At 38.9% G+C, this 26,318-nt stretch overlaps 1 protein-coding gene across 4 annotated transcripts in view; it reads right to left on the bottom strand.

Moving 5' to 3' along the window:
• The window catches only part of LOC149793289 (atrial natriuretic peptide receptor 1-like), a 659,752-nt gene that overhangs the window by 35,453 nt on the left and 597,981 nt on the right, over positions 1 to 26,318 (bottom strand). For all 4 annotated transcript variants that reach the window (XM_089967268.1, XM_089967266.1, XM_089967267.1 and 1 more), the window contains exons 15-17: positions 25,995 to 26,166; positions 3,397 to 3,546; positions 702 to 825 (exon numbers count right to left, since the gene is read on the bottom strand). In XM_089967268.1, coding sequence (XP_089823394.1) covers positions 702 to 825; positions 3,397 to 3,546; positions 25,995 to 26,166 — 446 coding nt within the window. The remainder of the gene's footprint in view (positions 1 to 701; positions 826 to 3,396; positions 3,547 to 25,994; positions 26,167 to 26,318) is intronic.

Here is a 26,318-nt window from a genome sequence, read left to right as displayed (position 1 = left end):
ACTCATTTTTCGGATGGATATGTTGCACTCCCAAGGTCCATCCGAAAAAACTCGTTCATATTTTCCCATACAAATGCGGTAGCCTATAAATAGACTGCAGACTACCATGTATGAGTCACAATGGCTTAGGTCAGTGTTTCTCAAACTTTTTTGTCTTGCGGCGCACCAAAAAGATCTAAAACATTTCACGGCACACCTGTATAATGGGCTGCATGTATTTATTATTACACTATTATTATAATTAGAGCGATCGAGTTCTCCTGAGATCTCGCACAAGTCTCGCGTTACAAAAGAAACCAATGAATGACAGACTGACAGAGTTTTCGTTTTTATGCATGTTACTTTTTAACTTTTGCGACATTGATTTACCATTTAATTTTTCGATATGTTCAAGGTTTCAAAACGCTAGCAATTTTAAATATTTTTAGAAACTCTCACGGCACACCTGCAAATCTCTCGCGGCACACTAGTGTGCCGCGGCACACAGTTTGAGAATCACTGCCTTAGGTTTAGCTGAATCATTTTGAAGATAAACTGAAACAAATACATATTAATTACACTAGTCTGCAGGCAATATTATGTAAGTAGATTAGGGCAAATGCAAACTTAAGTCTATCAGAGGATGGCCGGATTGACATATATCAATCCTAAGACCACAGTAAGCAGTGTTTCAATTGGGTCGAAAAGGGAGCTAACTATACCTGCATAGGTGTACTCTCCGCTGATAAAGCAGTAAATCCACATATATCACTGAAGTATATGGTCACGCCACCGTATGATTCTGGAACTACAGGTTCTCCTCTGATAAGCTGACCAGCTACGTATCTACCAGAAGATAAGTAAAATTTGAATGTAGCTACATATTGGCAAGAAAGATAAGTCAAATACATATTCTGACACGCCAAAATTCATATATCGAGGAAGGGTAAGATATAGTATTTGTGAAACAAATCAGTGATCGCAATGAATCGCTCATCTCAATATTAATTTATTCTATGGAGGAATAATACTAGAAGAAAGTACTTAAATAAGAAACAAGTAAGTTAAAAAAAGACGAAATTTGGAAGAAGAAAAAAATTGAATGGCTCAAAACTATTTTTTGTTTGGTTTTATTGACAACTATTTTTTATATCTTTACAGAGTTCATTTTTGTTAAGGGGCTATTTTGGATATAATGCTTTCTCGTTTATAAACTTATTTTTGCTTTGGCTGGGAGTAATTTTTCAACTTTCTATGTGCACATAATCCCTTGGTAATTCTAGAAAATTGCTTCAAATACTTTGGTTCCATACTTCTTTTTGTTTTGCTTAATAATTGATAAGCATGTCGTTCATTTTATTTAAGCTCTCTTATTGTCTTCATCCCCCCCCCCCCCCCCCCCAATGACTGGTCTTCTCTCTCTGATTTACTGAAGTTATGAACCATTTTCTTAATTTTGTTTTTCATGGGGCCTTCACTAATCTCTAGATTTCAGTCATGAAATATTAAGACTTCATGGTAAATAGTTCAGTGCACCACTTCATCCATTCACAATATAAAATATTCTGCTATATATCTATCCATCTATTCTTTACTTTGGAGAGTCATATCTATTTTTCATTCAGTCTTTCACTGATGTCTGTGTACTTTCCTTATCGTTCTTCATGTTTCCCTGCCGCAACCGTAAAGGTACATGCGTGGCTGTTTTGTTTGTAATTCATGGGATTATAGCCTCTGTTTCTCTTCAAATACACAATATCGTGCAATCGAAGTATTCTAACACATTAAAGTTTCCATGGCAACACTTATATGCTGTTGCCTGATTGATGGTCTAAACCTTCACGTATGCTCTTCTTCTATACCAAAATAAGCTGCATTTATACCACTGGCGGCATTTGAGGATGGATGCATGGGTTATTTTTCCTTAATGTGGTTGACAGCAACAACTTTCTTGTACTGATATGGACCGTATATGCAAGTCATGAATTAGCAAATTGGCATTAGTCCTTAGCTTTGGCTGTCTGTTTCTTTGTCTGTCTCAAGTGTATTAGATGACTTGGCTTGGATATACCGTATGCATATTCGCTTATAAGTCGAGCCAAACTGCAAACAACAATGATCCTCATCTGCCATAGCGAAATTTGCCTGCATTGTTTGTTCTACTGATTATTGATTACTCCTAACAAACTACATAGACTACAGATCTGCCGGCTCATTATGCGACGGCTGATCTGGGTCTTGCAATTTGCAGTTGAATTCGACTTATAAGCGAAACTAGACGGTACTTCATATTCTACGGCAAAATCAGCTGTATCTTCACCTGTGTGCCTGTTTCTAAGTTTGACTGTTTGAAGTAAAAAGGATTGTAGCGGCTGCTACTGGTGGTGTTGTTGTGAGGATGTACCTTCTTACAAGGTGTCCGCTTTATTTGGCTATGGTTATCTAGAGGGTGATCGCCCTCGGTATTGTTGCCCGGATCGCGTAAATATTAAAAGAAAGTGTGAAACTTATAGATGGAATAAATAGAGATCTGAGCAGATATATTGAACAGAATGACACGAGACCCCGTATATGGAAAATAGAAAAGAATTTAATCAATTACATAAACAACTGGGACAATACAATACATTAGGAAGATACACTTTCTTTTGGAATAAAAATTGCAAACACAAATATATTTATATAAATAGCCGATCTGTCTTAAATGATATAATTAGTTCATCATATGATCGAGTGAACGATTGAAGTCATTGCCTTGTACAACTTCATAACCTGCTTAGTCCGGTCCACTCCAACTTCACTATAGTGGTTCCTCTTTGGTCTTTCTCTTTTTCCCTTTTCCAGCCTATCTACAGGCTCGCCTCTTTTGGCCCTCAAACTTTTGGTGGGTAGGTGGATACGTAAGGACATCGATACGTAGAAACTTGGATAAGTAGGTACGTGGATACGTCGGTGGATACTTCCGACACTCGGTCCCTTTGACCAATGTTTCATTCTTGCAGGAAAATGGCAGACTGACTAGATTTTTTCGATAAGGGCAATTTAATCCCTAGAATTTTCGTGTGAGAACCACGCCCCTTATTTAGCGTAATCAATCAGGAATTTTTTACCGCCTTTTAGAACTAGTCGCCAAGATTGATTTAAATAATTCCAAACAACAGATCGGGAAAAACTCAGCTTCTGATAGTTCCGATATAGAATCGAAGTTACCCTTCCCTTTTCTAGTCGTCTAACGGTTAGGTAAACGAAGGCTTAATTAAGAATCACTTTCTCTTCTGACACAGACATTAGAAATCATTTCAGTATAGCGATTTAACAAGCATCTAATTAATTGTTCTCTGGCCCAAATTAATGTGTTCTTCATAGATCGTCAAAAATTTGCATCCATACAAGGATGAATGCATGGCTCGGACTTACTTTGGTAGCATCATGTAGAGAAGGTCCTCTGCTTTCTTCTTCTGTTCCAAATAATCTGCAGTTCTCTCTTCTACCAGCGCCTCTAAGTTGTTTGCATACTGCTCCATTCTCGACAGTAAATTGTCCAGGATATTACCTTTATCTCCATCTCTGAAAGAGTAAAACGTGATACTTGATGTTTGTTTGACATATAATACACGTGTAAATTTCTATCAACGAGTGTCAATTTCAACAACTTTAGATATTAAGCTTAAGAAACGTAGTTTGCAACTGTTCGTTATACATGTTAAGAATATTCGTTAATCATTTCCTTTCAGTTTGCTAACTCTTGCGATCCAGTACGACTTGTGTTATTTTAAAAGCCTTTAATGTTTTATTTTTCCACATATTCTTTTAAGTTCTATTTTGCTTAACAAAAAAAAGCAAAATATCTAAAATAAAAACAAAACAGACAAAACAAACAAAGCAACAAAAATATTTGTTTAAAAAAACAAATTCCTGACGAAGGCAGTGACTGACTGACTGTTTGATTGACATACCGGTTAATGAATTTATTAGTTAATTTTCACCAAACAATAATGCAATAAAAGGCCCTTTATACTTATTTGCACATATGTTTATTCAAGCATTAATGCTAGCAGCAGGGAGGGCGAACCATACAAACTTTTAGAGGGCCTTAAATCGTAAACTGAGGTCTCCATCAAACTGAAAAAGAGTCAATTAGAGAGCAGCGATAATTAACCGGGGGAGGCCCCGTTTTCGTTTAGATGAGAGCCTTAGTTTACGCGACTTGTTGTCGCGGCCCTCCCTGCTGCTATTATCCAAAAATCGTATCAAGACCAACTCAGTATCGTGTTCGAGGATCATGTAAATTTATTGTTATAAATCCTTGCGGGGTTGACTGAGCCTGACTAAATATATTTCTAAACTTAATTATGTCCATATCACCGCTACACCAGGTCTGATGAATATTTCGTAACGTGTGAGTATCGACTCCGTTAAACACAGCAAGAATATTACAGTTATCCCTGATCACTTTATGAATTTGTGTATACCGTTGAGTAACATAAATCAATCAGTGTTTTTGTGTCTGCCTCTGGAAAATATCCTAGCAGGATTGGACTGTTTGTCCAGCATGACATCATCGTACACTACTAAATTATTAATAAACCCATCAAGATCATCAACACTCGGTGCATCATTGATGTCGGTTATAAATTCAATGATCTCGTCGCCGTTTTCATTTAATGATCTTGCGTTTTCATTAAAATCTTTTAACACTTCGTAACACCGCTGGTAATCAACTGATGGTGCTACCAAATACAATTTATCCAACTTGAGCCATCTCATTATCAGGTTAAGAAGCAATTGTGTCTTACCCGATCCAGATGGTCCAATTATGATCATACGAACAGAATTTGGCAACGCAGCATGATGCTTGACCGGTTCTTGCTTTCGTGTTGCAGAAAAATCAATTGCATTCATGTTATATATAAAATAATTATGGATTTATATTGTGTGAAGTGCAGGACGCGCACCCCAACAAGTGATCTAACAACTATTACAACAAAAAAATAACAGATCAGCGGTTACGGGTAAGTGTGAACGATGTGGTACAAAGAAATTTAAATTTATTCCTAAGTCGGGTTTTAAAAAAAAACGAGGAGGTGATATTGCAGCAAAATTAACAAAATTACCCGGAACTCCGTGGGCTAAATACTCAGGAGAAAAAAACATCTTCCAGGATATAATTACTGCGGGCCTGGAACTCGACTTGATATCAGACTTGACAACCAGGACCAACCAAAACCAGGCGAGGAACCAATAAACGCTATTGATAAAGCGTGTCATGCTCATGATGTAGCTTATAAAAGTAAAAATCTACAAGATAGGCATATCGCAGATGTGAAATTAATTCACGCGCTAAATTCCATCACTGATAAATCTTTCAAGGAGAGGTTAGCTAGTTGGTTAATAAAATCCGCAATCAAAGGTAAATTAGCGCTAGGTGCTGCCAATTAATTATAATGGAATCGATTTATTATTCTCCAAGAGGATACTGGAGGGGTAACGCAGCAATTAGTAAACTCGCTGAAGCAGCAAAAGTTACACGTGTTAATGCTAAAAATTGGTTATCCCGAGAGGCAATATGGCAAATTTACCAACCACTGCCTAAACAAATTCACTTTGCACATTTTGATGTTAGTGTTCCTAATGAAGTTCACCAGGCTGATATTTTATTTTTACCTCATGATACCGTTAAAATACAAAGACGTCAAATAACATACAAGTATGCGCTAACTGTAGTTAATGTTGCAAGTAGATACAAAGATGCAGAACCGTTGTCAACGAAGACGGCTGCTGAGGTTGCTTCTGCTTTTGAACGAATTTATCAACGAGGTGGTCTACGATGGCCACATCTATTACAGGTTGATCCTGGCAAAGAATTTCTTGGTCCAGTATCATCATTGACGAAACAACATAACGTCGCCATCAGACGAGGGCATACTGAGATTCATCATGATCAGGCAGTTGTTGAACGATTTAATCGAACACTTGCTGAGCGGTTATTTGGATATCAATACGCGAAGGAATTCATTCAAGACAAGAAATCACGCGAATGGGTTGAAAGATTACCAGGTGTGATAGCTGCATTAAATAATGAAATAACTCGAACAACCAACATGAAACCTATTAATGCAATTGCCAAAAAAAAAAATATACCCGTACAACGACGTGATTTTTCAACACAGCCAGTGCTGGGTAATGACACTGTGAGATATTTATATGAACCCGGGGAACTTGAAGGTGGTAAAAAAAGAGCGACTGATCCTATCTGGAGCATCAAAACACACAAGATATCTGGTATAACTAGATCTACTGGTAGACCAGCAATCTACAGGCTGGATTCAATTGCTCCTCAACGTGGATTTACACGTGAGCAATTACAAGTAATTCCCAAAGACACACAATTACCGCTCAGATCACTTAACTAGCACCCCTACGTCGATTACATTCAAGACAGGTCAGCATCACATTTTCTCGTGTATGACCGCGACTATTATCTTTTCTGTCTACGGTAAATTGTCTTGGATTATTACTCGAATACTGCCACAACATTACACAATTACAGCTTGCACGGTGATTATTCTGCTGTTGTTTCAGCGCGCTGATGAAATCAGTGTCAAGATCAAACTCGCGATTATTTTTTCTGTCACTATGTTTATAACCGGCTAATTTTTTTCTTATTATATCGACTTGATATTTATCGTTGTCATCGATCACTGACTCGTCCAAGACAATTCTCCGCAGTTGAGATATTCTTCTGACTCTGGACACAGCCAAGTAAACTAAGTTTGACCACTCGATACGATCATCAATGATCCAAACAACTGTATCAGAGATAGTCAGTCCTTGAGATGAATGTATCGTCATTGCGTATCCTAGCGTCCGCGGAGATTTATCAGCGCGCAGTGCATCTTCAGCAACATTGACATCAACTGCGACAATATCATTCAACACAAGATTCTGTTTTTCGGTCTGTCCTGGTATATCAACGTCAATATTTTGTAGTCGTGTATCAGCTGGTCGTTAACACAACGGCACTGGCAACGTTGGAAACTTCTCGTTGTAACTGAAACAACCGCTGTTGAAGTGTGTCTCTGACTATCTTTCTACTTGCCACTATCAAGTCGTTTGGTCTCCACGCTTGCAGAAAGTCGCTCATTGAAGTCTCTGAAATTATTTTACGCATTATTTCGCATTGAATTTTATTCGGTTGTAGTCTGATTAATTTCTTGAACTCGTTTAATTCTGCATCAAGCGCTCTATAATCATCATTTATTTCTTCATAATAATCAACAGAATCTTTTAACCACAAATGTGGAGATGGTCCAACAAAGGGCGGTGGTTGACCATGATCGCCACACATTATCACAGTTTTTTTTTTTGTTAATAACCAGTCGAAAAATATTTTTAATGTTTCTAACGGTACCGTATTTCATCCCAAATTATAATCCTTGGAATATATTTCTCTCCCATTCGATCAGGAGTCCAGGCGTCGCCCTTGTATCTGAAAAAGCTGTGATAAGCGCATGAGTTAAACCCTCGTTGTTTCATCTCTCGCGCGAGTCTGTGTGTAGGTGTTAACACGATCATATCTGAATTCCGAAATAATTCAATCGCTCGAGTCGTCTTACCAGACCCTCCCGGCCCATTGAGATAAACAGTCTTGTATCTGGATACTGGATCGTACACAGATGGCGCACTGGACGTTTCCGATAATTCTGATTTATAATAACTGTCTTTGATCTCAGCATCTGCGGATTCGGAATAATCATATACCATTTCTTCTTTTATTCTCCACGAACCCCATGATGCATCATCAGTTGTAAGACGAGTTACCGAATTCAGGTATTTCTTGTTGATGTAAAACGAATCCGTTGCAACTCTAACTGCAGTGTCAGGGAATCTATTTATCATCGATAGCAAATTGATGGAAACATAAGCTAGCATCGAAGATCTTAAATGAGTATACTGAGGTGACTCGCCATCAGTATAACTTACAATTGTACCCAGCAGAGTTCCGTCAGATAAATAAGCGTTTTCTCGACTTACAAATATATCTCTCACAGTTGCATCAGCGATTATAAAATCGTATTCAGCATCGTCCATAATTAGTCGTGCATAATGTCGTTTACGATCATATGCACCGCCTTGAGTAAACTTGCCGATTATTCTTCTACCTAGATCCTTCGCGGTTCTTTACTCTTGGAGGTTGGCGATTAATGTACTGTAATCATCACTTTCGCAATCAACCATTTCAGGCGTTGGTAACCAAACTTCAGTCTATGCCCGATATGATATAATTGCCTCACTGACCGTCAGCGATATCAGTATTTTACAATCAAGCAAATATCGTAACAACACTATTGGTGCCCAGCGCTTTTCACTAAAATGCCGACCAAACCAAACATAACAAATAACATGAAGACCCTTAGCCATTTCGAATGACACTACATGAGCGAATCCTGTTAGGTCAAAATCGGGTAATGGTCCATTAATGGCCACTCGCGTCATCGAGTTCGTGGGGTGTCCAAATCTTTTAAAGTATCCAGAGCATTCTCCCATCCCGAGAAAACTTCCTGGATAACACAAAACCATATCAACTGATATCATTTCCTTGTAATTATACTTGGTATTCCACAATCCGCCATGTCATTATTCGCAACAACTTAATTGTACATCTTCGAGAAACTCACTTCGGGTTGGCTTCGACGAATTTTTTTCTCTGGCAGCGTGGGCTGCAACTGATGGAACAGTGAAACAATTAGTTAGTAATCGGTCAGTATCTTTTGAGTATCTCTGCGCAAGTTTTCTCATTGTTTCATGAAGAGATTCTTTACGGTATATTTCACCGTTAACGCGTACAAATTTATCATATTTTCATCATCTGAACTTTTAAATAACCACACTGACACAGGATCACTTTTACCTATCTCATTAATAAAATCAAACATGTTTCTCCCAGCGTTCTCTGGGTAAAATCTTACAGTTCGATCTCGTGGAAATATTATGACTGCGCTGGTTCACGCGTGAGCGTTATGATCAATGATATTTATTGGAGCTCCTTGCGATTTTTATTTCGATTCGTATAATACTTCCTCTAGTATCGTTGCTACGGTTATTGGGAATCTTAGTGTTTTTTCTAACTCGGCAACATCGTTTATTCTAGCTCCGGTATCCTTGACCCGTTCAGCCCATTTGTTTATTTTTTCACGTCGTAACGCCGTTAGACCGTTTCCACGCATCGCATTTGTAAAATGTTCTGTAACTCGTTCAGCTACACAATTTATTTTTGATAATTTCATCGGCGGCAGTTTATCTACACTGGGTCTTTCTATCGGATAGATTCCATAAATGACTGCTGTTACAGGATACGCTTGCTCATAATATGGTTTATCAATCCCAGTCAGCGCTCCTGGTTTGGAATTTTTACTCAGTATGACAGTTTTTCCATTAGCAAGGACAGGGTCACGTTTGTCACGGGTAATCGAATTATCTGTTTCTGCTAGCACGATAAATTTTACTCTGAAAAGATATTTTTGATCAAGGGGAGGTAATCGATAATCGTTTTCGCTTGTACATCGTTCATTGTAGCATGAATGACAGAGTCGACATTGACTTCGTCTGCGTTGCGTATAATTTTGAATGTAGACCACACGTGAGATGCTCCATCATCACGAAATTCTTCTTTGGCACCTCTGATAATATCAATCAGATCAGTCAGAGCTCGCCTTCGCGAGTCAGGGGTTAGTCTGTCAAGATCGAATCTAGAAGCTTTCCGGGGCTTGATTCTGGATAATCGCTCAAACTCATCCATATATAATTAAGACAAACATTTAAATAAAAAACATTATATATGCAATGTCTCAAACAAGAAATCGGTGCAAGTGGCTTAAGGTAGGATCTGTAACTCCATGTGGCAAATCGTGTGTAAACGAATTCTACGGGCAACATTCACAATGTGTTCGTAATGGAAGCTTAGGCCAATACCCTGCTTACGATGTGGCTTCGGAGTCCGGAGCAAGACACAGTTATGTGCGAGTTTCGATGGTAAGCGATACAGAGAACTTAAAAGGTATTATGATAAAAGGAAAACCGACCCTGTCCCTGACAAAATCAGGGGTGGAGTTATAGCATATGAAGAGGATTATTTAAATAAGTTTTCAGACAAATTATAAATTAGAGAAATATATTATTATATAAAATGAACCAAGAATTTGTTAGACATCCCATCATTAAGAACTACGAAGCAAATCGTAATGGCGTGGTTAGACACTGTAGGCTGAAAAAACCAGGTGGTGTTGCTGATAATGCTGGTTATCTTAGATTTACCGTTGGGAAGAAAAATTATTACTGTCATCGTTTCATATTCGAATGTTTCTTTGGAGAGATCGAAGACGGTCTTGTGATCGATCACATCAACTACAAAAAAACCGATAATTCTTTTCAAAATTTACAAGCTATAACACAACGCGAAAATTCTGCACGAGGAAATACTGGTCGGTTTAACAGCATTGGAAAGAGAGTGGTTCAATCTTTAAATATAGCGACCGGCGAAGAGAGAATTTTTCAATCAATGAACGCGGCTGGCAAGTATTTTGATATCTGTATGCCTTCGGTCCAACGTGTTGCAAATAAAGTCACCAAATCAGCTTTTTCATACCGGTTTGGAAGCTGGATTTCGTTTTGCTATGTAGATACAGATAACGGAGATAATTCTGCAGCGATTGTGTAAAAGTCAATGATGAAATTACCACCTTGAGATTGCGCAATACTCCCTTGAGATTGTGCAACGCACATTATTACCTATTTTACAGATAATATATTAACCAGCGCGGCGGAACTGTATACAGTTATTTTTTTACAGCCATATAGTTTCGTGGCGTAACCGTCTTATTGTATACACACTGCACCAGTAAAGTTAACACTTCCCTGTTGATAAAATCAAGAATTGTACAGGTAGGCTTTTTTTTACGGGTAATGTTTAGAATTAAAATCCAGTTCAGAAATAAAATTCAGCTGTAAATTGTTAACTGTCTGTAAACGGTTAACTATATAATAATTTTAAAATCCTATATCAGTAGATTAGAACCATTGGCGCAAGTGGTAGATCAGCTGACTTTCGTTTCTTGACGTTGTCAAGGGGTCGGCGGTTCGAGTCTCGTAACGGGCATATTGTCGACGGTACCGATTTATAGGATTTTTCCTATATAAGTGGGGCGCCAGCAGCAGCAGCCCCATGTACACACCCCTTCTCATCACGTCAAACCGTGGTGAGTACGTTTTACTCGCCCGGGATTTGATCTTAGGGGTGTACATGCACAAACAGACATTTCGTTTCGCTGGAGCCCCAAAATAAACAATAGCGTGGATGCATAAGCTCTAAGTCACATGGGTACCCCACAGAAAGAAGGTTGGGCTAAAAGTAACGGTCATGGGAGCTAAGAAGATCAAAAAGAAAAATCTCAAACAAGGACGAAAGTCTCAAACAAAGGCAAAAGTCTCAAACAAGGGACTCCCATGAAAGACACACAGGCCAGTGCAGGGATCCATGACTGATAACCGCTCATCATAGCTACTGTTTATTTTTGGTCTAAAATATTTTTCTTTTAAATATATAATATTCAGTTTAATGAATTACGAAAATATCAATGACATAATTGTTGCTATTAAAAAATTAGAACATGACGGTATAAAATTATCTGATGAACTAAATCCTGAAAAAATCATTTCTGATTTTGAAACACTGCAAGGGGATAAACAACAAGGAAGATATATTCTGCCGGCTTAGGATAGATTTATAAAGAAAATTCAGACGGCTATGTATCAATCACTAGCCACAGTAGAAGAAACACGAATAAATGATTTTGTTTCGCTGTCTCGTGCAATTGAAAAAATTAGGTCGGAATTGTCTCTTGAATACGAATCAAAGAAAATAATTAATTCTCATGTGAGACAATTAAGAAAAATTATGCCAGATCGTGAATCGATCGAAAATAAAAGTTAGACTCCCTTGATTTACTTGGAAATCAAGTACGTGGAAATGAAATCGAAAGTAGTATGTCAGTCCACCTTGTTAATACAAGGGACGGATACATTTTTTCCTTCGCCGTTGACAGATTTCAATATTTTTTGTTTTTTGTTTTTCGCTGACAATATTATACTTTTTTGTTTTTCACTGAAAATTGCTGGATTTGCACGATTTTTACTAGTAAATACCCGATCAGAATTAACAAATCGGTCGATTTCCATGATTTTTACTAGTAAATACCCTACCAGAATTAACAAATCGGTCGATTTCCATGATTTTGACTAGTAAAATACCTTTCCGAATTAGCAAATCAGTCGATGTGCACAAAATATATATCAATAAAATATCTTTACTGTTGCCCGTGCACAAAAAATAAAAGTATTATACTCGCCTGTGAAATCAGTCAGTGCACACGATTTTGACTAGTAATTACCCTATGAGAATTAGCAAATCGGTCAATTTCCATGATTTTGACTAGTAATTACCGTTTCAGAATTAGCAAATCAGTCGATGTGTATGATTTTGACTACCTAAGTACCCTTCAGAATTAGAAAATCGGTCGATGTGCATGATTTTGACTAGTAATCACTCCTATGAAATTAACAAAATCTTGCGATGCGCAGTAAAAAAATATATTTTTTGTGCACTTGCAGATTTCAATATATACTTGTATCAATCTGAAGAGTTAGATAATATTACCTTAAGTCGATCAAATTTAATGCAAGAGTGTGCATAATTTAGAATCTGATCTTTATCACACGTGACCATAGAAATATGTTCTCGCTGTAGTTTATCCAACTGCGATTGTGTCAATAAAAAAATCTTCGTTACCGTATACATCAATAACCAGATCAACAGGGCCGAATAAAAACAGTGTAAACACTTTTTTGATGTAGTTTTCTAGTACTTGCTTGTCGTGTATGAAAACCTTCACGTGTTGGTACCTTATATGATACTCGCTTGATTAATTTAAGTTAGAAATCAAGGTCTGTCAGTAAAAAATAAATTTCTTATGATGCACATGCAGATATATTTTTTGCTTTTTACTGAAAAACTCGCATGATTTTGACGACCTTAGTACTTTCCGAATCAACAAATCAGTCGATGCGTATGATTTTGACTAGTAATTACCCCTTCAGAATTAACAAATCAGTCGATGCGCATGATTTTGACGACCTTATTACTTTCCGAATCGTGCAAAATGTAACATCCGCCTGAGAAAATCTAAGATGAAATCCTTAGGATTTCACAAGTAAATTAATATTAACTATCTCATTCCTTAAATCCAATAAGTGGCCTGATTGGTCTGTTAGTTTGAAATTTATTCTTGATAACAGTGGATTATGGCATCGTAGATAGACTGGATTGATCGGCTCCTGCACAATCAGAAATCCAGGTGGTTCTTTCGGGGTGAATGAATAAAGAACAAATCCTTGCTGGGCTTGATTTGATACTGTCGTGTTCGTGCTGTAGCTGCCATCGATTACATCACCCACAAGATTGACCGCGACCACAGGGGTTATATTTACGATTTCCGGGGATACATGTCGCTCTTGCCCCGTTGGGTCATCGTTGTGCCGGAGAACAGTTGCCGGTGGCAGTATTTTCTCCACTCGGCAAGTATATCTGGAAAGAACTCATCAATGATTTTGGCGGTGGATATTTTTAGTTCGTCTGCGTTATACTCCGGAAATTTAAAATTCGGTAAATCAGCTTCTGTTAACGAATATGCAGTTAAAAATTTCTGTTTATCGTTGTCGTAAAAGACGCCGCCAATTATTGCTTGAATTAATCGCCGGTTAATATATTCCATGTCGGATACAAGCTGATTTAATATCTCAATTCGCGTAATGATTTCGCCACGTGACGATGACAAATCAAAAAGATGCTCATGAAAACTCTGGCGTAGTTTTTCTCGTTGTGTTTTATGTTCTTGATTAATGATTTTAAAATAGTCAACGATTTGACTTGAGTCAAAGGCAAGACCTCATTCTCCTATGGGACCTTTCTCAGAAACAAAACGCCATTCCATACTGTCTGTCCTTGCTGAAGAATAAAAACCTATCAGTGAACCTTGCACTTTTTATTCTAAGTAAACGATCTTTGTATGATGGTTCATTTCCGTGGTATGAAGTCTTATCCGTGACATAATCAGACTTTTTAGGTTCTGGTGGCATTGGTGGTGTTGGTGGTTGAATTTCAGGCCATCCTAACACTGTTCTGATCGAACTCTGATATATATCCACGGAGTAGTCAGGAGAGTTTATCTCGATTGCAGAAGACAGCGTTGGTTCATGAACGGTGATTGCTATTTTGGATTCTTTCCCTGTGATATTTTTTATTCGACGTTGTAATTCCTTATTGATTTCATCAATTTGATAAGACCCGGTTGGTATTCTAACAGGAAAGTTCCAGTCGGGAGTGCCATCTTGTTTATTTTTATTTGCAAACACAAACGAATTATTTGCTGGTAATCCACCAAATGATTCTGCTCTGATATTGAGCCAACTGTGATATACTCTCAACTGTGCCAGCGCGATCTCGCTTACCGGAATCGCAGTTGGAAAATTAATACTGAATTCAGGTTTGGTCGAGCTTACTGTTGTCATTGAGGTTTTCATGGGGCTTGTAACCGCGTCGTGTAGTTTTGTGCTCGTGCACGTGGATATCTTTTTCGCGATTATATTAAAAACACCAACCGCGGCCGCTGATGATGAAATGCATATTGTTACTACGATTGCAGTTGTTACTGGAGTTAGCGCTAATAATATTACTCCAGTGGATGCAACTAACGCGGATATTGAGTACACTAACGCATCCAGGATAATTACACGTCGCTGATATTGTTTTACTTTTGTTGTATACGTGTCGACGGTATTTTTTTAACTCTGACTGCCATTCGCGTACTTGATCGTGTCTATATTTTTGCGCATCTAATGTTGTTGTTGATGCTGTCATCGTTGACTTCGTCGTCCTTAACTCTGTTAAGAGGGCCATTTATTATTTTACGCAGTAACCAATTGAGGTGTTTCAGCTACAAATTCCAAACACCACCAGTAAGATGTTGCGGTTAATTTCTTATCGGCTGCTTCCGGTATAAATGTTTCTTCGGTTCCCTTATTTAATATGATAGTCACAACCCCAGAAAACTTGTCGGTGGAATGACGCCAGGGATATGTTGTAAATATCTCAAATTTTGCAGCACTGAACACAGACAGTCTGTACACACCAGTGACTGTTGCGGTATATTTGATAGTATTATTTTGTTTTGACCATGTTGCGAATCCAGATGATACCGTGTATACGATACTGGTAATATGCCCGGGTGTAACTCCAGGCGGGATTTTAATCAGATTAATTTTGTTAACAATCTCAGGAATTCCACTTGCGACATCTTCCAGTGTTTTCTTGATCCTGTCGATGTTCGTCTTGATATCAGAAAGTTTCATGTCAACGGTGAGCGGAGTACCAAAGAATTCCTCTGCGGTTTCATTCATTTTTCTAAAGTTTCGACGGAGATTTGCAAACGTGTTTACGTTAACGTCATACTCAGCCCGCAACTTGGATAATTTACCGTCAACGGTGTCAACATACTTTTTCGTCGCGGCATCTTCGGCGGATGTTGGATCTCTTAAAACCACTATTTTGTTCCCGTTCATGTTGAGTTCACCTGTCATTGTGTCACCGGTATTTTTCACGCGAATAGCAACTCTCTGTATGATTTCGTCTCTGATGGTTGTAAACGATATACTTGAATCCCTGATATTTCCGCTGTCAGTAAATACAGGGATGTTATCCGGGGTAGCTTCAAGAACCCTGCGAACTATGTCATTCCATTTGATATTGCTGGTTTTTGGCTTGCCATATCGGTCCTGAAAAATAACAACCTCATCTGGGTCTATCCAGGATAACGTTAAAAGATTGTCGACGTCATCTTTGGTCGCATACTTTGATAAATCTACGTCGCCGCGATTTTTTGTTTTTGTTTCGATGAGAGATCTTCCGTAAATATCTACCATTATTCCTTAGGGATTGTTTAAAATGTTAAATCGGTCCGCGGTATACTCGTGCACGACTTTGTGAAGCGGTTTGGTTGATTTAGATAACGCTGCAAGCACATTTAATACTTCACGGCCGCATATTGGTGGATCGGTTAATGTTTGTGTTGGTAGCGTTGAATACCAAGCTGGAATGGGAGTACTTTGCACGTATTTTAGGAATTCAACTGGCGGTGCTAACCCATACGAATCGAAATAAACAATTCCACGTGGATGTATCGCGTAAGTTACCCAGTGAGTTCCTGGACCATCGCTGTTATCGAGATTAATAATTCCAGTTTCTGGATTATTCGGTTGTCTCGGTAACTGATTTCGCATAAAAACACCTCTGAAATTTTTTATATTTAATTGTTTAGCAGCATCGAGCAAATCAACATTTGACATCGGCGTCAACGGCGTATGGGGTACCATGAGGGCGGAGTTCCTGGAAGTCTTAGGCCGCGTCCGTACCATGAGGGCGGAGTTCCTGGAAGTCTTAGACCCGTCCTTTTTTGTATCCCTGCCCAGTTGCTTTCTTTAATGCCATTCGAGGAGCTATTCCAACAGCACCTAACGCAGCTGCTTTTGCGACAGCTGGGGCAGCAGCAGCTATTATCGCTGGTAACGCTGAGAGAAGTGGAAATATACCACCTGTTTTAATCATGTCGCTGATGGCTTTTGGAGCAAAACTAAGTTGAACTCCAGTTTTTGCTTTCTTTGCTTTTTTGAGGTGATTTAGTTGAGTTTTAGTCAACGATAACTTGTTTGGGCCACCACTAGCAATTTGATCCCGCGTTATTGTTATCGTTCTCCCACACGCGCTTGTGTTTTCCGATTGTAATTTTTTCACCTGACCAGGAGTCATGGTGACATTAACGTGATTGTATGACATTTTTATAATTAACGCGATTGATCTAATTGTCTACATGTTTTCCACTGGCGCATCAACGACTCTCATTCGACCACTAATGCCTTCAAGCAACATTGCTTTGTCACTGAGTATGACCGCTATTGCTCTATAGGGACCATAAACAATTGGCGGACCATCTGCAATTTTAGGTAATACACCGACACGAGCTCGGAAGTGTATATCAACGACAGACTGCTTGGATAAATCAAGATGCTCCAGCGAAAAGTAATAAATCGGGTACAGATTTGTAAAATCTAACTGTGATATTTGCGTCCCAGTATCTATATTTAGATTACGCGCCAGAAACGTCAGCCAGCGATTGTGTGCGCGTGCCACATGATTATGTGTAAAACTTAATGATATATCCTCAGACGGTTCTTGTTGTCCGTTTATTCTCAATGAAACCTCGGTAACGTCGAGTTTTTCAAATACCATATGCGAACGCTCCTGATTACCCACCCGACAAGTATCTTGCAGCACAATAAAAATATGTCGTGGCGCAGAAACGCCCTGCTGTGATGCTATATGCCAAGTAAATATATCCTTGACTTGACTTTGGATGGAGTCTCTGGTTACTGTTAACCACGATAGCAATGATTTACCACCTTGATTCATAAAAGAGAGTAATCGCGGATCTTCCTTGACCGATGGAGTTAATATCGGCATCCACAGCGAGAGTTTTGTTACATCTACTTTACCAGCATCGATGCCAGTTCCTCGCCAGATCGCATCATTATCATCGCCTTTTCTTACGAGCACAACTGTGTCTAGCTCCAAAGACGACCTTTCTGACATCTCTGCAAAATCCGAAGATGTGAGAAAGTGGAATTGCGCACGAAAAACGTCTTCGTCCTCGTGACAACATGTTTTGGCGCGTTGCAAATCCCAAGTTGTTAGTTGCACTACCACTGATAATTAATGGCTCCACATCTGCGTCATCAGCAGCGGCAGAGACTTTTTTTGGCCGTCTTGTAAATATGGAATATTATCGGCGTTGTCGGTAATATCCTTAGCAAACATCATCGACGGACCAGCTGATCTTGCGTAATCATTAGAATATCTTGCTAGACCAATTATTGTTGTAGCAACATCGACATCCTTTTGGACTGATTTAATATTTTTCCCATCAATCATATATGTGGCGCTATCAAACAAGGCCATAATCCCATTATTGACAAAACCAACTCGCGTATTGGCATCGTAGTTATTATCATCCGCCTTTACAAGTTCACCTTCTACTTCAATAAACGCCTCAGCGGGAAAGAAATATCTACTTGTATCATGAACTTGAAGTTCGATACCCCCTCGTTGATTTGGTAGTCGTGCGTCATAGGAATACAACTGATAATCACGCACTGATTTATCTTGCTGAACCGGCGCATCTATATCGAATGCTGGGTCGGATATGCATTTGAACATTTTATACAATTACCTATTTTCCAAATGGTGATTATCGTCGTCGCACGCGAAGTCCACTTCCTGCTATCAAATTTGCTGCTATATTTCTTTCTGCGTCAACCCCCTGATTTACCAGCGCTGCTAGTTTTTGATTTGCAGCTTGATTTATCACCTGACATCCGTGGGCATAATTTCAGTGCTTGCCAGTTTTACTGGTGGTGATTTTCGTCTTATTAATCGTGCCAGTCTTTCTTTTATTGCCGAGAACGTCTTACCAGCAACGTTACCAATAACGCCAGCAGCTTTTTCAATAACAACATTAATAGCTTTCATTGATAATTATTTTGCAAGATGACCCACTTTTGGTGCTAACCCCGCGAATAACCCCTGAACAACATCACCGAGTCCATCTCCGTAAGTTGCTCTATAGATTGGTAATCGTGAGTTTACTGCTCTGACCTGAACGGGAGTATAGTGTCTATTATATATGACCATGTTATGTTATTTGCTATTGTTTATCTAATCGCTGTAATCATCAACGAGTTCATCAATGAGTTCTCGGTATATACTAGTGTCCATGACACCGCCTTGAAATAATCGCAGACAGATATCAGCGGCTTCATTAATTATTTCCGGTGAGTTATTTCCAGCGCGTTTTCCTCCTTCGAGAACTTCTAACCGCGAAACGTCATCGATGATATTGTTAGGACAAGCAATAAAACCACTTCCCAAACCTTCTCCGGATTTTGTTCGTTTTTCTTGAAGCATTCGCTGCTTTACTTTAGCTACATTTTGCATAAATGATATGTAATTGGGATCGTTTAGATCAACACGCGACTCACTAGAGGTAAAATATATTGCAGTAGGCCAATTATCACGTGTTACTCTTTCAACATATTCAGGTTTTAGCCACGTCGAGTGAAAATCATCATAACCACCCGCAGCAATAATGGCTAATTGTAAAGGTGTTCTTGAGGTAATAAACTCAAAAGCGTCTCCGTGAAACATCTCCTTAGGTTGTAGTGGTAATTTCTCGGGTTGAGGCTTGGGTTGAGACTTGGGCTGAGACTTGAGTTGAGGTTGTTGTTGTTGCGGTGGCGAAGACTTCGGCGTAGGTTGTGACGGTGATTGTAGTCGTTTAAAAAAAAACGATCTATTGCAGAATCAAATTCAGTAAATCTAATATCACCGGCTTTAACCCGATTAATATCATATTATACACGAAATATCCGCTTGTACCAGCTTTCACGACTTACAGCATCATCAGCATGCTCGGGTTTTAAAAGTCTGTTTTGGTCATCATAACTTCGCACAGCAAGCTCAGCTAAATCATCTACGTTTGTAGCCGACCTTATGAGCTTAATACTTTGTTCGGTAAATCTATCGATTATATCAACCTTAACCCTGGCCTGTGCTGTTGGTATATCACCAGCGTCGGCGCTAGCTTCACCTTCAGGCATTTCTTCGTCGACGGGTCGAGGTTGAGCTGCAGCTATGTCAGTTGGAAGATCTCGTAAAATCTTTTTTTGTATTTTTAGCTCTAGCTGCTATTTTTTCAGTCTGCGCAGCGGTTTGTTTTAATACTGGAATAATACCCAGCTTTTTTCTCTCCTCCTCATCCTTAATATCTCCCCATATAGCCCTTTCAGTAGTCGCTGCAGCTTTTTCAGTAGCTGTTGTTACGGGTTTAAACAACTGTTCTGTGCCGGCCGCGAATTCAACTTGTGCTTGTTGCTGCAACTGAACGTTTTTTTTGAACTCATCTTTTACGGGGATATATTTTTTAAGTGCCTCTTCTCGCTCTCGTGCTAATCTAGCTGTGTAAGATTCCGGATGCACCATGTTATGATATAACAGTTTTTAATTGACATCAGCAGGGAGGGTCGCGACAACAAGTCGCGTAAACTAAGGCTTTCATCGAAACGAAAACGGGGCCTCCCCCGGTTAATTATCGCTGCTCTCTAATTGACTCTTTTTTCAGTTTGATGGAGACCTCAGTTTACGATTTAAGGCCCTCTAAAAGTTTGTATGGTTCGCCCTCCCTGCTGCTATGCTAAAAGAAATGAAAGAAAACTAAAACAAAAAGCTAAATGGAGAAGCTATATGCGTAATCAACCAGACTATTCACTGTCCTTTTCCATTTCCTATAACAGTCCATTTTCTGTCAAGAAATGGTGTCGTCTTCATCAAATATTTGCAAAGTCTAGTTTCCGTAGTTCTGTTAATCAATTTGAACAAAACAGTAAGGTGTATCCCTTATTAAATGTCATCGAAGGATGTAACTCCCAAAGTTATGGAAATTTATGGAATTATTTGCAGCTTATAAGACAGCGAACAACATACCACCTTTTGTCTGAAAAAATGGATTTACCCATGCAAATATGGCGGCCGTGTTAGTAAAGAAACGCCCATTTGGTTTGAAACACAAGAGACAGTATTAGAGACCCCATGGCCATGATCAGGTAAATAAATTAAATTGATAAAAGAAACGAAAAAGTTTTATGCACTTTTAATATCTTTGTTATTAGTTTTTAATTTTTTATATTTTTTTTACAAACTGTTGAGGCTGCAGGCGAATACTACAAGACTGTCAATTACATTATCCGTTGTAAAAGCATACCTTATATACTCGCTTAAAGGTCGAGTCAAACTGCAAACAACATCGATCCTGATCCTCTCAAGGATAATACGCCTGGAGATCAGTGTCTATTCTGTTTGTTCTACTGGTTACTCTTAACAGACTGCATAGACCCAGATCTGACGGCGCATTATGCGATAGCAGATCTGGATCTGTATAGTGTGCAGTTGGACTCGTCATATAAGCGATACGCCAATCACAAGGAAAATTGTCTGTAGGCATTGTTACATTATTGACTCCGCAGCTCGTCGAAAGGATGTCTTTCAAGAACATCTATGATCAATTACCGACGACCAAAACTATCTTAAAAACCACCTTGTGCGTGGACAGTTGAACTCAAGCCATAGTAAGAAAATAGCAACATACATACGTAGAAACAGGTGTTATATAATCTAAATGTCAGAGAATTCTAATTGTATAAGTTCACCAAGAGGAATTACTTATAATGTCAACTAATGGCTAAGATAGACTAAAAAGAAAGAAAAAAAACGTACTTTAGGTCCTGACGTGAAAGATTTGCGCCAACCAATATGTTGGCGAAATAGATGACCTTAGAAGAAGAAGAACAATCTCAAACTCCGTATCAGAAGCAAGGTCAGCACAACACTCGACAACCATTTGAACTTAGTCCTATAATCGTTTCAGTCCATTTGAATAGGTCAGTACAACACTTGACAGCCATTTAAACTCAGATTTATAATATGTTCAGTCCATTTGACAAGGTCAGCGTAACACTCGACAGCCATTTGAACTCAGTCGTATAATCTGTTTATACCATTTGACAAGATCAGCACAACACTCGACAGCCATTTGAACCCAGTCGTATAATCTGTTCAGTCCATTTGACAAGGGCAGCACAACACGCAACAGCCTTTTGGACTCAGTCGTATAATCTGTTCAATCACTTGGACAAGTTCAAGACAACACTCGACAGCCATTTGAACTCAGTTATATAATCTGCTCGGTCCATTTGACAAAGCCAGCACATCATTCGACAGCTGAAATGTTTTCCGATGAGTCACAAAACAGATGGACTGACAACGAAATGAGGACATTAAGAAAAATATTGGATACTGCATTTGTGAACACGTGGCGATTTTGCTTCAGACACCCCCCCCCCAAACAATAGTATGATCTATTTAACCCACCATGTGCCTGCTTCTTTAATGTCAGTTTGTTTATCCTCGCTCTCGTATAGTGACATCAAGTTATTAATATCGTTAAAATGTCATTCCACCAGTTTTTCCTGTAAGGCAAATACATTCATATATGTTTCTCGTAATGGAACTTGCATCTCGCAATCACGTACATAACTAGATCATGCGAAGCAATAAAGCACGGTCATCTGCCAGCCTAAATCCAAACCTGTCACCATTATTTGCAATGACGTAGATAATTTGGTCATGACAAACAGTATAGCACGGTCGTCTGCCAACCTAATTCCAAATCGTGTTCGCATTATTTTACCGAAAGTCTACTATTATTTTAGTCAGGACTTCTTAATTCTTCTAGAATGTTTTGCTTCTCCATGTCAGAATATATCTGTGTTTGTGTGTGTGTGTGTGTGTTCTTTACTGATTCCATGAGGAAGACCTTGCTTTTGGTCGAAACGTAGGAAACACATTTTCCACGCAGTGAATTTACCAACTTGTGTCACACACACACACACACACACACACACACACACACACACACACCGCTCCAGTGACCTAGTGTTCGAATGCGGGAGGTCGTGGGTTCGATCCCCGGCCGAGTCAAACCAAAGACTTGTACAAAATGGTGCTAGCAGCTGCCTCGCTTACCGCTCAGCGTTAGGAGGTTAGTGTTTGGACTGGTCGGCCAGATGTCAAGATAATGTGACTGGGTGGGACATCATGCTATATGTCTGCGACATAATGCCCCAGAGCTAAACATCACTTTAAACTGCCACGCTGCAGATATCGTAGCAATATGACTGAAAAATTGTTAAAACTACGTTAACAATCCAGATCTCTCTCACGCGTACACACACACACACACACACACACACACACACACACACACAAATGGTGTTAGAAGATGAGAATATTGAATATTTGTGTTCTTAGAGAATGTTTTAAGACTCTGACTTACTAATCCCATATCCATAAAAATTCCGTTTTGACCTCCATCCAATAGAATTACCCCGACTGACCGGAACATACTTAAACAGATTATCGCTCGCCCTATAGACAGAACTATAGGATTGGACAACAAGTCTTATCCAAGATGAGCTGGCAATAATTCCGAAGATAATTTCCATGGTAACATTGTACCATGTGATGGATATGTGCTGAGATTTTGCGCTTAATCGATATATGTTCTATTAATTAATCAGACCAGAAAGACAAGTAATTCAAGGGTTCTCTTGCAGAATTGATTAATGTGCTAGTACAAGTGCTCGATATCATCAAATTCACCTAACACAATACTTAAAGATACTGCTGAAAAGCGGTATAAATATTGTTGTTACTGGGATGCTAGGTGATGAATGAAATTATTCGTAAACTTGATTTCAATTAAATATGTTAAAAAAATTTCAGTTACATACGTATGTAAGGTTCCGTCCAGAGACTGCTCCATGTGCTCTCTCATATATACGTTCTCCTTTATTTTAGGAGTTTAGTTTTGTTGTTATTTGTGTAGTGGCTACATTCGCCGGAGTTTTTCTGGTTGTTTGGCGTTGGTTATGCAGCCATTATTATGTATGTAACTTTACTTGATCATAATTGTCTTGAATTTTATTAAAAGGTAAGCGGTTCCTTCCTCTTTAAACCAGGAGACAAATCATGCGATGAGAATTTTCTACCACTTTCAAGATGTCCTGAAGCTATCGTCATTATTGTTTTGGGTTTAACGTCATTTCTCAGCGCAAGATATACATGGCGGCCAGTATAATTTGTGCAAGAAGAAACCGGGAAAACCCCGGTAAGAATCGCCAACCCATGGCATGCTCCTGGCAAGCTTTCTTTCATATCGACATTGGCCAAGCCCGAAACTCGAACCCACATCGACAGAGGTGAGGTGGCAGTGATTAGTAAAGGCGATCGCTTTAGACCACTCGGTCCCTCGCGTCCTTCTGCTCCCCCCCCCCCCCGCAAGCAATGTAAAGGTGTAGTGTACTTTGTCTGCTTAGTAATGTAAATATGTCTTCTTTCATTTTGGATTCAACGATTTCATAAGTTCTTTCCATTAAGTGATCAATTTTATGGCAAAATTATTGTCATCGGAGTATGGAAAATTCCATTAATCTACCTTCAAGGCAGTGACGTACTAAAGGTAAATGACGCCCCGGGCAACAATGATGGCCCTATCAAAGAATTTCCTGCAATTTAATATTTATCAGCTGTTTTAGCGCCCCAAGACCTCTGGCGCCCGGAGCAACCACACCATCTGCTCACCCTATCGCACGCTACTGTTTCAAGGAATGGCACATTCTTTGAGACTGTATAATGGTTTTGCATTTGAATGAATGATATTAATAACCAGTTCTACAAAAGAAAGAAATTAACTGCACGGATTTCAATGTGACGATAAATGGATAAATGGATAAAATGTTTTTCATTGCCATGGGTCATTTTCTGAACCAGTACACGCATCCATTTAAAATGCTTATCGATCTAGCAAACAATTCAGGTATTGCATCTTCAAACAACTCAGTTTCAAGTATACATTGGTATGTAATTCAGTGCAGTGTATTAATTAGCATCCAACAATGTAGTTTTTATGTCTAAGACTCCTTGTCGGATTTGAACACGACAGGGTTTATATTATTACGAATGGTAGTTTTTCAGTAGAAATATAGAACTGATTATTCAATCAAAATATTCCAGAAAGTGCAATGTCTAACAATGCACAATGCAGTGCGTTAATAACGGCTTCCGTTCATTTTGAGTAACACCAAGTCCCTGTGACAACTTGATTTTAAATTTCCAAATTCGAACAAAGGTCCGTGAATCAGACGACCATTCACACAATGGGAAAAACAACTTCATTCATCCAAGATTTTGGCGAATTCACAACATGGCGTGTCGGAACTGCAAGCGCAGTTTTTACAAGTCCTATAAAGATTCCGGTTTTTCTCTGTGTGTGTGGAGGGGGGATGACGTGTTGGGAGGAGGCTAAAGGTTCTTTCTTGTATAAAAAGGCATACATAAATACATTCAGCGTCTCAAAGGAATTACGAGAATGTCTTGCCATTTTGTGGGCAACTCTGTTCAACAAGGAAAAGACGTTAAATACCTTAGACCATCTAAGAATGACGGCATCGTAATGTACATATCTCCTACTAACAAACAAATGGAAAAAGATGACACAATTTAAGCAAAGAGTCGGATAAAGAAAGGAAAAAATGACAAATGTTTCCAGATGTAGAAAGATATAATAATACTGACAGTAGATCGGTTTTTTGTTGTTGTTTGGTTTGAAGTTTTGGAGACAATTGCAAAAAGTATCGCGTCCTAGGACACGCCAAAGTATTCGATCCCAGCTGATCCAATGTTATTATTCGAACCCACTCCCTCATAACCGCAAAGACGCCCCGGGTGGCGAGTGGTCAAAGGCGCTCGCCTTTACAGAATACTTACGCATCTCACCTCTGCGTATGTTGGAGTCTCAGCTCAACCAACGTGGGAACGAGAGAAATATTGCCAGTAACTACCCGTGCGTATGTGGTCCTTCCTGGGTTTTTCCTCCACAAGATATACTAGTCGCCATGTGTAGCATAATATAACAAAAATGGCGTTAAACCCCACAAAAAACAAACTTGTTCGGGAATCTGGTACGCTAACCAATAACTGCAGAGCTCTTTGTATTAAAACAATGACATTAATTCGTTGCATACATATCTATATAAAGTAATATTCATAACAATTAAATTATGATGCAGACTGTTTGGAAAGCTCATACACTCATTATTTATAGGGCTATCCCTTATATACCTACTTAAACTTCCGCATAAACATGTCGACCAACCAAGAAATATACTCAAGTTTATCTTACTTGTTCAATTTTCGGATGATGTTCTTAAGATGCGTAAAATCTGGTCGCTCCATGGGGTCTTCTGACCAACACTTCCTTATCACTTCGGCCAATTCGTCACATGGACAGTCGTATTCCTCAAGAGTGGGTCGAAAGTATGGCTTCAAACCGTTCTTCACTTTTTCGTAGATTTCTGTGAAAAACAACATGAACCACAGTAAACCCATGCACAAGGAAAAAAGTTACAATTTGCTATAATCAATGGATTTATGAAATGTGCGGCTCATAATCAAAACGATTTACAGTATGTTTTTTATATTAGTCCATATGCAACAGTAACAAGTG

The sequence above is a fragment of the Sinohyriopsis cumingii genome, chromosome 8 (genome assembly GCF_028554795.1).
Source record: "Sinohyriopsis cumingii isolate HCF-2022 chromosome 8, ASM2855479v2, whole genome shotgun sequence".
Classification (NCBI taxonomy): Eukaryota; Metazoa; Mollusca; class Bivalvia; order Unionida; family Unionidae; genus Sinohyriopsis; species Sinohyriopsis cumingii.
The sequence above is the reverse complement of the archived record's forward strand: the minus strand, read 5'-3'. Positions and strand labels throughout refer to the sequence as shown.